Consider the following 14,389-nt stretch of genomic DNA (forward strand, 5'->3'; position numbering starts at 1 on the left):
AATGTGTCCCTGCCTCACTTATGTTGGTGGCAATGACCTCTCACAGGGATAAGAAACCTAAACACTGCAACAGTCCTAAACTAATGGCCTCTCTGTTGGACTGGCAGGCATACATCCTGCTTTTTAATTGATGCTCTAGGGTCAGTTTGGGCATGCTCAGCACTTACCCGCAAGTCATAGGGCAGGGTGACCAGCATGCCACTGTGATCCATAAAGCATGCCAGCTCACATCCTTCATACAACTTCCTGTTTCTGGGCAAGAGTAGTGGGGTCTGTAGTCTTACTGCACCTGAGATAGAAAAAAAAATTACAAAACTTGTTAGATTAACTAACCAACATAACCAGTTAATAATAACTTGTCTCAAAGTATAATGGGATTATGTTACTTTGTTACTTTTATTACTTATTTTATTACTTCTGCTAGTAATAAATGTAGCAGTAATTGAAAACTGTGCAACAAAAAAGGCCTTCCAAATATGGAATTAAAAAAAAAAAAAAAAAAGTAATTCACAGTAAACAGAACATAAAAGCCATTATAATTAGTAACTTTTAACAAGACAAAGCCATTAGGTTGATGACAAACTGCAGATGCACTTTGAAACCTAAGAAAACAGCCAGCAGAAACAGCCCAAAAAGGCTGCATCAAAATAAAATCTCTCTGAATAAAATGTAATGCTTACAGGGCTGTTCCTGAATGAAAATCCAGTACAGCCTGTTTAGGTAAGCTTGGGGGCTTGGGGCTCTCGCTCTTTTTCAATATGGCATTTTTTTTCCCCCCATCAGTGATACAAGTGTAATCAGACTGATTGCCAGGTTTGTGCTGTGTCCTATGTTTGTGATGCTTATATTCACAAAGTCATGCAGTCAGCTGGTAGCATACATGTGCTCAAATTATCTACGAGGTCAGACAATCAATATCGGGGAAGTTTTTTTTAATCAATGCACTGCATGTTCTTCTCATAAAGATAAGTAATTCTTAGTCAGTAATATCATAAGAAATAAAACTGTAGAGTGTTATGCTATTCAAAGGACTGAACGATTTGGGAGGAAACACCTAATTTTGGACCAATATTTCAAAGGCAATCTAAATGCCATTATTTTCTATAAGTTAACTTTTCTTTCCTTCAAGAAGAGCAGCATGTGTATTTTTGGGCTTGAATGCTGAACATAGTGTGCCATAAACTCTGTATGTGGGATATAATTAAAGTAGCGTTATGTAAGAGTTTTGATCCGGCAGTGATGATAACGGCAACGGTAGATAATTCATTTTCATCCTCAGAAGACTCATCATTCACCAAGTTTTGACTGATCTCTTGCAATACTCATTGTGCTTGCAATCATCAGATCTATCCTCTCGGCGAAGGGGTTTGAAGCACAACTGATGTTCCAAAATGTTCTTGCGCATGTTGTGTCAAATGACATATTTCTACCAGAGAGGTCTCCAAATCCCCAACATTTAAATGATGCATCTTTAAACCTGCAGCTCTTGTGATTTGGAATTTACATTCCTTCAAATTCATAAACCAATTATTCACTGAGGTATACTACGGTGTCACAGAATGCATTACCCTGGGTAATTCACAGTGGATGACACAAGAAACAGAAAAGCTGAATGAGTTGAGTTTGTCACTTTTACAAGAAGAAAATGAGATACACAACATATCCAAAACACTAAAATTACAACCAACCCAAAGCATCGAGAACAGTACAGTCTGTCCTGTGTATGTGCACTTCCTAACACCTATATTTGATACAAAAAGGAACAAACTCTGTCAGAGAACTCGCAAACACTTCCCTCCGATTTCCTAGAACAACCAGCTGAGGAAAAACTCCCTTTTGCTCTGGGGAAAAGTGAGTTTGTAGTCAAAATAGAATTAATAGCAAATGGGTCAAACAGTGACACTGATATTAGGCAACATTAAAGCCTTTCATAATGGAGGGCAGATGGAGGTACACTGTGTACATAACACAAGAAGCGAAGCAAACACTGCACAAATAATATTTGCCAGTTTTACAAAAGTCTTATAAATGTAACCTACTGGCCAACATGAGCACTGTCGTGTGAGTACTGTCAACCATGATGGGCTATACAGGCCATACATTCCAACCTTTTCAGTATAATATCTTATAATTTACAAATATATATATATATATATATATATATATATATATATATATACACACACACACACACACACACACACACAAAACAATACCAGAGCTCTTTTTAACTCTTTTATTTAGCTCATAAAGTCCTAGAGCAACAAAACAGTCATCCTCTCAGTCGATGACCCTCGGCAACTGAAAACAGACAGTGGCATTTCCCTCATATGTCCTCCATTTACACTTGTGAGGCCTAATAGCTTACAGACAAGAACTCCATGGCCCAAAAGCCTGAGTCATAATAAACTACATACTAGAGAGCATTCAGAGCAATGCCAGAATGTACTGTGCTGTGGGATATTTTTTTTAATTAAAGTTGATTTTCCTCTCACATTCTTAAAACCCATTAAACAGACATATATCAGTGTTTCTCCTAGATTTGTTCAGGCTGGATGGCAGACACAATTCAGAAATCAACTGAACTGTCATGTATATAGTGACACCAAATACATGCTGGGCAATCAGTCCACTGTTTTCCACTATAGAAAAACTGCTAATGACTGCTTTACAGTTCAGACTGGCCAAAGAGTAATTCATATGTGTTTGTAAAAAGAGAAGAACAGGGTTCATAGCTCCCTAAACCATAATTAAATGTTTTTTATTACCAAAATATCTCAAACAGATCTGCTCTCGATTACTAGAGCTTGAAGAATGCTATAGGAATATGATTGCTCATGTCTGCAAGCATGCAGAAGGGGGGGGGGGGCTCCCACTGGTTTTATTTGCTACTAAAAAGGGAAAAATAAAACACCATACTTAAAAGTTTACATCTTGTATCTTGCCCCTTCAGGGGTACTACGGCAATAAAAAACCCAATCATACTTCAGTTTGCGGAAAAAAAATTATTTTAAAGACCAACAAAAGCTGTGATAATAGTTTAAAAAATATGATTTTCTACTTAATGCAATCAGCCAAGACATGTCTGGAGTCCAAAGTTTGCTGTTGTAGTTTAGAATTAGAGCTGCTAGGCTAACATTGCTAACAAATATGAAGTCATTGTCACCCAAACATTTGCCATAAATATATGCCCAAAACTACTTTCAACCTGACGAACCGCACTACAGTCTAAATCCAAGGTGCACAGATAAGTCGACACAAGTGTACTCAATCAATCAACACAGTAATAACCAATAATATAAATCAATGTAATGTCTGACCACAAACTTAAGGACTTTTTTTTTTTTTGGACAAATGAGCCTCAACATTTAACCTGTATACACATGAAGAAATGCACCCACCAGAGACTAGTACAACAGAAATCTAGTGGTGTAAGTGTCAATCGATGCCAAAGGGGTACAGTGTCTCTGCTTTTCATTTCTGTAGTTATATTTTCATCTGATATGCAACTTCTAACTGCCTTACAGTAAGTAAGCTTTAGCTATGAAGCAAATATAGATTTGGTGGAAACAGTCGGGGTGACTACTCATTTCCAGTGGTTGTTAGCACTGTTAGTCTCGTAGTTCCATTTCTAAACTAAAGAACCAAAATCCACCACTGTACACAAAGTGAGGTACACTGAGACATGGTCTTGACAAGGTGAACTGGATTAACTGGAAAACTGACTGCAGCTCAAGCAGTCACCAAAATTAGTGTCTAACCTCACAGAAGATATTTTGACAGAATGGGCACAATTCCTACACACTCCAAAATCTTGTGGAAAGCCTTCCCAGAAGGTATAAGGCACGGGGTGGACTTCAAAATGACATTGATGCCCATGTTTTTGGAATGGACTGTCCCACAAAATCATATAAATGTGATGACCTGGTGTCTACAAACTTTTGGTCATACAGTGTTTCAATGATCAGATTCACACTGGCCTTGGGATCTGAATTTAGTGCATCTTAACATGTGAAAATAGACAACAGTCTATTTATGGTAGGAATGCAAAAATCAAATAGCATTTGACACTGCAGAGAACAAGTTAAAGCTCCTTACAGAACAGGAGGCTGTATGCACTGACATGCCCAGGTAAAGGTCTAAATTAAATTTATATGCCTATAACATAACTCATGTTAGGTGACGACATGAGAAGCACGAATCAAAAAGGTCTAGCTTAAACGGGAAAGATTTTAGCATGGGTGGTCTAAAATTCAGCTTCAAAACAGTGTCCAAATCACTCACCATGTTTTTTGAAGACCCTTGTGATTGTCTCATACACATACTGCTGCAGTTTGGCACTGTTGAAATTAAAACTTCCCTGAGGCAAAGCAAAACAGAAAAAAAGTTAGTAAAACAGCATAGCAGGGATGGAGTTTAAACACAGCCTGTATTATGTGGACCAGATGATGAGGCCAGATGAGTGCAGCGCTGGGACCAAAACTGTACAGGCATACAGCGACATCTAGGGGTAAGGAAGGAATAACGCACTAAGGAGAGAGAGTCTGATATCGGACTCACTGACTACTTCACAAAATCTTCTTTAAATCTAAAATTTGTGTTTTAGTTGTCTACAAAATGGGTTTACAAAAAGGTAAAATGTCCAAATATTTTTTGATTCTACAGTAGCTGGTTTAGCTAGCTTAGCTGGCTGAATACAGCTGACAGGCTACAAAAATACAGACACTTGACTGAACTACCTTGTGGATGTCAATATCATATGTGTAGTCCATGACATGAGAGGGGTTCTGGGAGAACAGCTGGCTGACCATGGTGCGGTAGGCCTTGCCCATGACATTAGCCATGGTGTGTTGCAACACCTCGTGCAGCTCTGATTCCTCCATCTGAGGAGGGGGTAGGAGATCGCTCTTCAAAAGCTCCACTGCCGTGGGCCGCAGGGCAGGGTCATGGTTCAGCAGCCAGCAAATCACTTTCTTCTATATCCACAGAGTAGGGGGAGCAGAATTATTGGTTTTACATTTACATTTACAGCATTTAACAGACGCTCTTATCCAGAGCGACTTACAAGAAGTGCTTTGTCTATCTAGAGAAAGTATCTTTGCTTTTCGTTTTCTGGAGGATTCTTGATGTTGCAGGTTAACGAAAGAAGAACTGATTGTAAAACTCACCTGAGTTCCATTCTCATAGTCACCAAAGTCCTCAGGGAAGTCAATTGACTCCTGCAAAGGGAATGAAAACAAAGTGAATGCTTTAAATCATTACACATGATTAATTTCCCTCAAGGTCATTAATGTCATTTTACATGACGTAATTGAGAAATTTATGAAGATGTTAAAAGTATGTGGAGTGAGCTCACCTTTCTGAGCTGGCTGAGGACAGATATACGCTCAGAAGCTGTAGTCATTGGTCGGTAGGACATCTCAAACAAGATGATCCCCAAGCTGAAGAGATCTACTTTCTAGACAGAAACACACAAAGTATTTATATAAACACAAATGGTCTTGAGAAACATCTTAATGTATATATATAAAAAAATACTACAGCAATGAACACCAAGTAAATTCTACCTGATTGTAAGTGGCTTTAGTATTTCCTTGGACTTCTGGGCTGACATACAGCGCAGTACCAACCATGCCAGTCAAGTTACCTGGTCAAGAAATAAATCAGAAAAAAGTAGTGTTTACACCAATTTGTCAGCAAATCCATAACTCCTATATGAAGAATGAAGCCAAAAAATTCAAGGTGAAGGCCACTTTTTTCTTTACCTGTTGGATCTGATTTCAAGACCAGACCTGAACTATTATCCTCAATCTCCAGTTTGCCTGAAGCCTGTAAAAAGACAGACATCTTTGAAACAACACAGCACTGAAAAACTACAATATTAGACCTAACCAATTTATTTTGTGCTCCCTGAAGTTCTTTAATATTAACTGTTGTCTCAGAGTTGATATTTGTTTAACAGATAATGTAGCTACACAAGAATATTAAAGCTTGTCAAACCACTTTAATTTGGTTACAATACAACAAACAAAATGATGAAACTATTTCATTTTTTTAATATGTGAATGGAACTTGATGTACAAAGCCTTTGCACCAGTTTCAGATCCAAATTCAGATACACTGTGTCTGCATATTCTGTACGATTGAGCCTTAACACAGAGTTTCTGGGCTGTATGCATGGTAAAACACAGTTTCTGGGCTGTATGCATGGTAAAACAGAGAACGCACTTCACTCGTTTTCATATACAGAGATGCTGTTAGTGTTGCTGATTACATAATTTCACCGGATTTACTAAAGTTTAAGCAGTTCACGGCGGCCGATTAGACGCAGATTTCTCCATCTTGCAACCATGTTGCATTAGAGTCTCAAAAAGATGTTGCTAAAAGCAGGCACAGCCTAGAAAAAATCATTTTCCAACATAATAACATTATTTAAACACTGGGGATCAAGCGATTGTGTCTCTGAAACGATGTGTTATGATTTTCCCTCGTAGGTTGAAAATGTGTTATTATTAAGGACAGCTTTAACTCATTTGTTTTTGAATGTATTTTTACCTTAAAATATTTGACTAACATGAATATAACTAAAGAATAAGACAGGAAATAGAAAAACATTAAAACAATAAAAATGCCTTATGGCTAGTGAATACAGTAACTAACCCAAACCTAGGTTTAATTTAACTGAATTATGCCTCACTGAACCTTGCCAATACAGATCATTACAGATAATTATTGACTAAAAATCTAAAGGCCTAAATAACATACTGAAAACTCTAAGTAATTAGTATATTAATGTAATATAAGTGTACAGCCTCAAATGTTTTGGAAAAATGTCTATTTGGATTGTAGTAGCAACAAAATGCAACTTAAATTATATTGGAGTGACTGGATGCTAATGAAAAGCTATGAATGCTCCCTGTGATCTTTATAAAAGATTCCATAACTAAGTAAATAGCTAGCCTCTGTTTTGTTAGCTTAAATCAAACAATTGCTAATGAGAGATTAGAGGACTAAGGATAATGGGAAAAGTGTTGAAATCAGCCTGATCAGCTCAGTGCCAGACATTGGCAGTCTAGTCTTGCCACAACCCTATAGTTCAGCACATGGTTTGGCCTCATACTGCATACTGTACTGTATACTGCTGATTAGGAGTAGCATGCACAACATAGAATATACTGGTGCAGTGTACAGAACATAGTAGGCTGTTTCAAACACAGCCACTGTTGTGCATACAGACTTGCACTGTGGAGAAAAACTAACTACACAGCACTAGGTACCTTGAGCAACAGCCATAACAGACATAGAGCTGAATGATACATTTACATATTTATATCTTAGTGCAATGTAAGTAAAACAATTTTATATAGCCAAAACAGTTCCTAGCTTCCTGATTCTTTCACACTGAAAGGTGCAAAAATATTAATCTGTAGAAACATTTCCCATCTGAGATATAAACCAAAGCTGAAACATCAAACAGTGTCACATAAAACCAAACACTTTTATGGCAATTACAAATTGTGCATTATATATAGTACACGTAGTACCACATTAGATGGGTGGTCAGTAGCCAAGCCAAAGTCTCCTATCTTGACATGGTCATGAGAGTCCAGGAAGATGTTGACAGGTTTCAGATCTCTATGAATCATTCCCTGAGGAGAAACAAATAGGAAGATCATACAGCAAAACTCAGGATTTACAAATAAATGCAAGCTGAATAAAAAATAAAAAAAACCCATTTTAAAGAACAGCCGCTAAAGAATAGCATTTCAGTTTCCCTCATTACTTTTTTTATATTCTTTCTGATCTCATTCCAAACACTTCGGTTCACTCCCTCGGAGTCAAAGTCGAAAGAATATCAGCTTTTAGAGTTGCCTTCATTTCCACTTGTCACCTTATCAGTCTGGGCAGTTTTAAGGAACACTGTAGCTTGCTGTCAGTTTACATCTTTACATCTGAACAATAATATTTCTAGCAGGAATCATAACATAGTCCACTCTAGTATAAAGGTCCAAAGAGTGAAAAATTACATTTTCACCTTCACATTAAAAGCACTGCTGTATCTGTCTCTTATTTGATGGTTCTGGTTAAAAGCACTGTAGATGTCTCACTAAGACTGAACCGTCAGATTGGGCATGATTTCTTTTAGAGCTCTCTGTGCTTTTACATGTGGGGTACCTGTTCATGAATGTATGCCAGGCCATCCAGGATCTCCCTGAAGAGTCTCCAGAGGCGACTGCAGTCCTGGTGAAGGCCCTCGTCAATTGTGTCCCTCAAAGTGCTTTTTTCACAGTATTCCATCTGCAGACAAACATGCACATAATAGTCAGCTCATGAGAAAATGTTAAAATGGCCAATGATGGAAATGTATAATGCATAATGAAGCCCAGTAGCTTTTATTAACTATTCACAATATATATGATACGCATTGCCGGTTGTGTATTACGATATTATGCGTAAGGAAATAGAACGGAATAGAACAGAACAGAAACAGAAAACTCCAAAATTAGAATAAGAACTATAAGGGTGCTTACTGAAGGGATAACAGGCACAAGTCATCTTCTTAGAATACACAAAATGAATAAAAAAAAATTATATAAACAAAAGTGTAAAATATTGTACGTGTTATAACGGCTCATGAAAGTAAATAAAAAATATTGTGCACTGTAAGGCCACAACTCAAACAAAGTGAGTTTTACATCTTCATTTACAGTCAGATCTTGTGTTTCTATATTAAGTGTGTCTCTTTCTGGCTAAAATGAGTGAGTGGAATGTGGATTTTCTAACATGGCTCAATCACTCCACATAAACAATAGAATCTAGAACTCTACACAACAGAGAAGCCATCAGAAGCTCTAAATCATCCCTGTGGAGTTAATTTGTTTTGCCCGTTCAGAATCGGCATGTGGTGGCTGTTTGAATGCTGTGTGGAAAAGTAGCTGCTGTAACTTCTCTACATGACATTTAAAACAGCTTGTCTCATCAACATCGCAAGGTTAAAGTCAGCTTCTTCACCAACTTCTTATTCGAATATTCCTCAGGCGCCAGACTGTAACTGGTGGAATGGATAATTCGAAGCTGGCAAATTAGAAGATAATTTCAGCTTTGTCCAAGGTATACTAGGCAATGCTACATGATCTACAGGATAAACAGGATCCAGAAATGCCACCACCTCCTCTGGGCCCAAGCACCAACTGAGGCAATGTGGATTTTTTTTTTGAAAATCACTGACATCATATCCTCTGGCAAAAGGCACAGTTAAAAAAAAAAAAAACAGAATCCACAATGGTATGGGGGTGCATTAAGGCACATGGAATGGGTGAATTAATCACAAATGAAATATACAGGTCTTGACTACATATGCTGCCATCCAGATAATGTCCTTTTTAAAATGTTGTTTCACATTGTCTTGGTTATTTCACTATGTTAAACCACATTCTGCATGTATTACTACAGCAAATCCAAATAAAGCAAGAATAAGAAAATAATTTCACATTCAGAACTACGGCAACTGGTATTCTCAGTTTTCAGTTCCCAAATGCTTACAGACTGTTGTTAAAAGAAGAGGTGATACAACACAGCAGTAAACATGACCCTGTCCCAACGTTTTTGGAATGGGTTGCTCGTATCAAATTCAATATGGGCATATATTTTCCTAGAAACAATAAAATTCCTGTTTTAACATTTAATATATTGTCTCTGTACCATTCAATATAGGGTTTAAATGATTTGCATATGACCACACCCAATTTCTTTGAAAATGGGGTTGTAAATAAAATCATAGAAATTACTCATAATTTCTTCTTGTGCCCCCTGTATCAAAAAATGAACATGCGCATCCTGACACCTGTACTACTCAGTACTTATTATTTGGACATCCACATTTATCAATAGTACCTGATTTCTGTTGTCATATTTCAGCTGCTATACCTCATTTCAATGGCACTCACTTCACAGGATGTTCCTTTTGAACATTTTCTATATCTCATACAACAATCTTTCACTGGAACTGGAATCTCTATACCTGCATGCACTCACCTGTATGTACAGATAATGTGCAATTAGGGGAGGTTTTTCAGAGTCAGTGCTCTCTGTTGTGTCCACTCCTTTCCTTTTACTCAGTTCTTCCTGTAAAAGATGCATCAAAAACATACATCAACCCATGAAAGCACAAAAGACATACAGACAAGAATATGGGAAACTAAGTTCATCAATACTCTGTGCCAGAGACACACGAGCAGAATGCTAAATGTGCTGTTTATATAAATTTATATAAATCATTATATAAAATTAAATCAACACTCCATGTGCAATATATTTTAAAATATCTCTATAGTGTACATACTCTTGAGCTTTCTATTTATAATTGTTTATATTGTTGAGTCCTTACCATTCCATGTACAATATAAAAACAGTACTTCATGTGCAATACTCCATGTGAATTTCAGGCAAAGCAAATATCTCAGCTTTTTTATTTATTTACAATTCTTTATTTTTTATGAAGAATAGAGTTTATATTTATCTTATTTTTTGTTTAGTTTTAATATATATTGTCTATATAGTAACAAGTAACAAATTGTTGAAGTACTTGAAGTTAATTACTTGCTTGTTAATTCTCTTCTTGTTAATTGTTTTCGTTCTGTCTCTTTGCTGCTGTAACACTGAGAATTTCCCCACTGTGGGACTAATAAAAGATTATCTTATCTTAATTTTAGAAGACTTACGGACCTCCACAAGAAGGTCTCTGCTGGCATCGCCATTGTCGAAGATAATGTCACTTTCTGAGTCGCTGTCGGAGGGCCTGCAGCAAAAACACAGAATGAGATAGATAGATATCTATTGATTCAAGTATCAGTGAAGAACTAGATCTGTACAATGTTTAATCAAGCTAAATTTCATCACATCACAGCTCACAAGAAAGATGGACAGAACACATCCGCCTCCTCATCATCGTCGTCATCATCATCATCGCTGGAGTCAGCAACATTACACTTGGCGCTGGATGATCTCTCTAGAGAGGTGCTCCACTCCACTGAGCTGGCTAATGCTGGTGGAGGTGCATCATCCTCAATGTTGTCGAGGAGACCGAACTCATTGACGCGTCTTGCTAGAGCTGGCCCCTCAGGAGTGCTCTGAGGTTCAGAACTCTCATTGCTCAGCACACCTGTGGAGGGTGCCTCATGTCGCTCAATCCAGGCGTTGTAGTAACGGACAATGTTCTCATGGTTGAGGCGCGAGAGGAGGGTCACTTCACCCTTGATACGGCGGAACTGCTTACTGGCTGGATTAACCTGAATCCGTTTGACCGCATAGTAGCAGCCATCCAGCTTGTTTTGGACCTGTACAAGCATGAATGTCCATAAAACTCAGGCCCCCACACAAACAAATATGGACACAAAAATAGTGGACCATAAAGCATAAAGAGCAAACATCTTGTTCCCTTCCCCCACCAAAGGCAATTGAAAGCAATAAAGAAGAAGCAAAATAATCTTTGGCTCAAAAACAACTGAGCAAAGTAGCATAACAGATTGCTGGTCACCTTGATGACTGCTCCAAAAGCACCTTTTCCCAGCAGCTGCAGCTCCTCAAACTCAGTGAAGTAACGAGAAAACTGTTTCTGTACCACCGTACTGAAAGGGCCACCGAGAAGGGGACCACGCGGAATAACTGTAGATGCAAAATCCACACCCATGTCTGCAAAAGATTCAAAGCCATTATCAGTATATTACAGACCAATTCTCATGAGATGCTGTATGTGCATGCACACAAACGCGAGAAAGAGACAGACCTTCTGGGCTCAGCTCTTGACATGGAGGAAGGCTCTTAGGCGAGGGTGGTCGGAGGAAGGAGTGCTCCAACAGCTGCTGAGTGGTCCAGCGGTCAGCATCGTTGAGACACACACACCTACAAAACAGTCATGATTAGCGATGGCATGTTCTGTCTTTTTCTTTTTCAGTATTAATATTGAAACCTTTAGGCAATACCTAATCAATCCTTTTATCGCTAAGTTTCCTTTATTTTTAATTAAAGCATTTAACTAAAGAATGTGCGCTATTTAAGGCTATGTTTATTACAGTACTGAATTAGTCATTCTGATGATATTGGCCCAATCTTGATATTTATTGATATCCATGTACTATCTTAAGTCAAAAAACATACCTTCAGACATAATGCATTACCAAGTTCACTCTTTATCAGCTCCACAATTCAGCGAACATGGTTTCATGAATGGCAGGGACATAAATGGAGGGTTCAAGATTTTCAAACAGCAAAACTGCCACTTCTCTACTAAACTGTTTCTTAGTGAGTAATCAAAATGTCAAATAATTCAAACATTGTTGCCTGACAAGAGTGACATAAGTTCAGAAATGAAAAGTCAGCACAAAAGAATCTTGGTCCCCTATTCTCTTCTAGAAACAAACCTTTGGTTCCCTGCCCTACATTCCAAGTTAGAGTTGTGCTTAAAATATTAATTAATAATATATTGTGAACAAATTTGTGGCAGTGTGTAACTTTTACAGAAGAGAAATTGCTACTGCAGTCAATTCTCAGTTTGCAATATTTATAATAAATAAGCATATTGCATACCTACATTCTAATAGAAGAGATATATAGGTATTGATGGGTATTTGTACCAGTCCAGAATCAGCATTAAACACTGGTTGGGATATCAGAGGGGAAAAAATTGATCTGATCCAATACTGGCCTCTCCAGTAGAAATGTAGTTGAATGCAATTTGTGGAGAAACATTTTGTAAGGTGGGCTGTGTGTCAGACTACCACGAGTGGATGAACCTGATGTTTGCGAGTTTATTAAATAAACTCAATCAAAACTTAAATGACATGTCTTCTGAGCATGTAAGTGATTTATTAGCTATTATTATTGTTGTATCTTCATCTATATGTCAATTTTGCATTTGGGGTTGGAAAAAGTCCCACAAAATCTAATTCAACACTTGTGTGTTTCTTGCAGGTCTTTTTTTCCTTCTGACTCATTAATGCTACATTTTTCTGTTTTAACATCAAACTTTCATAGTGCTGCTTTAAGTGAAGTGTAATTAAAAATTAGCTCAAATTAAGGTAGCACTTTTTGAAGAAAATTTGTAAATTGTTTTCAAACTCATCATTTATCAAAAGGACATTGTTCTGAAGATTTGCAGGCTACTAGGCAGGACTGCAAGCATTGCATTGTATAGTAACTCAAAAAAGTGAGTAAACCCCTCAAATTTCTGCAAACATTTTATCTTTTCATGGGACAACACAATAGAAATGAAACTAACTTAAAGTAGTCAGTCTGCAGCTTGTACAGCAGTATAGATTTTCTGTCCTCTGAAAATAACTCAACACACAGTGATTAATATCTAAATAGCTGGCAACACAAGTGAGTACACCTCACAATGAACATGTCCAAATTGTGCCCAATTGTGTCGTTGTCCTTCCCTGGTGACATGTGACTCGTTAAGAGTTACAAGTTTTCAGGTGTGAATGGAGAGCAGGGCTGTTAAATTTGGTGTTTTGGGTACAATTCTCTCATGGATATTTAGCATGGCACCTCATGGCAAAGAACTCTCTGAGGATATGAAAAATAATTGTTGCTCCCCATAAAGATGGCCTAGGCTATAAGAAGACTGCTAACACCCTGAAATTGATTTCCAGGACAGGTTGTACTCGGAACAGGCCTCGCCAGGGTCGACCAAACAAGTCGAGTCCACGTGTTCAGCGTCAAATTCAGAAGTTGGCTTCAAAAAGCAAAAAGAGTGCTGTCAGCATTGCTGCAGAGGTTGAAGAAATGGGAGGTCAGTCTGTCAGTCCACAGACCATACGCCACACAATGCATCAATATGCTCTGCGTGGCCGTCATCCCAGAAGGAAGCCTCTTCTGAAGCAGACATACAAAAAACCCCGGAAACAGTCTGCTGAAGACAAGCAGTCCAAGAATTATGGATTACTGGAACCATGTCCTGTGGTCTAATGAGACCAAGATAAACATGTTTATCTCAGATGGTGTCCAGCACATGTGGTGGTGCCCTGGTGAGGAGTACCAAGACAACTGTCTCTTGCCTACAGTCAAGCATGGTGGTGGCAGCATCATGGTCTGGAGCTGCCCGAGTGCTGCCGGCACTGGGGAGCTGCAGTTCATTGAGGGGAAACATGAATTCCAGCATGTACTGTGTCATTCTGCAGCAGTGCATGATCCTCTCCCTTCAGAAAATGGCAGTTTTCCAACTCGATAACGACCCCAAACACACCTCCAAGATGACAACTGCCTTGCTGAAGGTAAAGGTGATGGACTGTCCAACTATATCTCCAAACCTAAACCCAATTGAGCACCAGAGGGTCTTCCTCAAGCGGAAGGAGGAGGAGTGCAAGTTGTCTAACATCCACCAGCTCTG

General features: G+C 38.2%; 1 protein-coding gene across 1 annotated transcript in view; it reads right to left on the reverse strand.

Annotated features, from left to right (window-relative positions):
* The window catches only part of eif2ak4 (eukaryotic translation initiation factor 2 alpha kinase 4), a 48,439-nt gene that overhangs the window by 24,320 nt on the left and 9,730 nt on the right, over window positions 1–14,389 (reverse strand). Inside the window, exons 10-23 of the mRNA XM_017703299.2 lie at window positions 11,786–11,901; window positions 11,537–11,691; window positions 10,912–11,336; window positions 10,726–10,798; window positions 10,036–10,125; window positions 8,176–8,298; window positions 7,545–7,649; window positions 5,766–5,829; window positions 5,568–5,647; window positions 5,357–5,458; window positions 5,169–5,219; window positions 4,740–4,976; window positions 4,285–4,360; window positions 168–289 (exon numbers count right to left, since the gene is read on the reverse strand). Coding sequence (XP_017558788.1) covers window positions 168–289; window positions 4,285–4,360; window positions 4,740–4,976; window positions 5,169–5,219; window positions 5,357–5,458; window positions 5,568–5,647; window positions 5,766–5,829; window positions 7,545–7,649; window positions 8,176–8,298; window positions 10,036–10,125; window positions 10,726–10,798; window positions 10,912–11,336; window positions 11,537–11,691; window positions 11,786–11,901 — 1,819 coding nt within the window. The remainder of the gene's footprint in view (window positions 1–167; window positions 290–4,284; window positions 4,361–4,739; window positions 4,977–5,168; window positions 5,220–5,356; window positions 5,459–5,567; window positions 5,648–5,765; window positions 5,830–7,544; window positions 7,650–8,175; window positions 8,299–10,035; window positions 10,126–10,725; window positions 10,799–10,911; window positions 11,337–11,536; window positions 11,692–11,785; window positions 11,902–14,389) is intronic.

Source organism: Pygocentrus nattereri, chromosome 10 (assembly GCF_015220715.1).
Source record: "Pygocentrus nattereri isolate fPygNat1 chromosome 10, fPygNat1.pri, whole genome shotgun sequence".
In the NCBI taxonomy this organism is placed as follows: domain Eukaryota; kingdom Metazoa; phylum Chordata; class Actinopteri; order Characiformes; family Serrasalmidae; genus Pygocentrus; species Pygocentrus nattereri.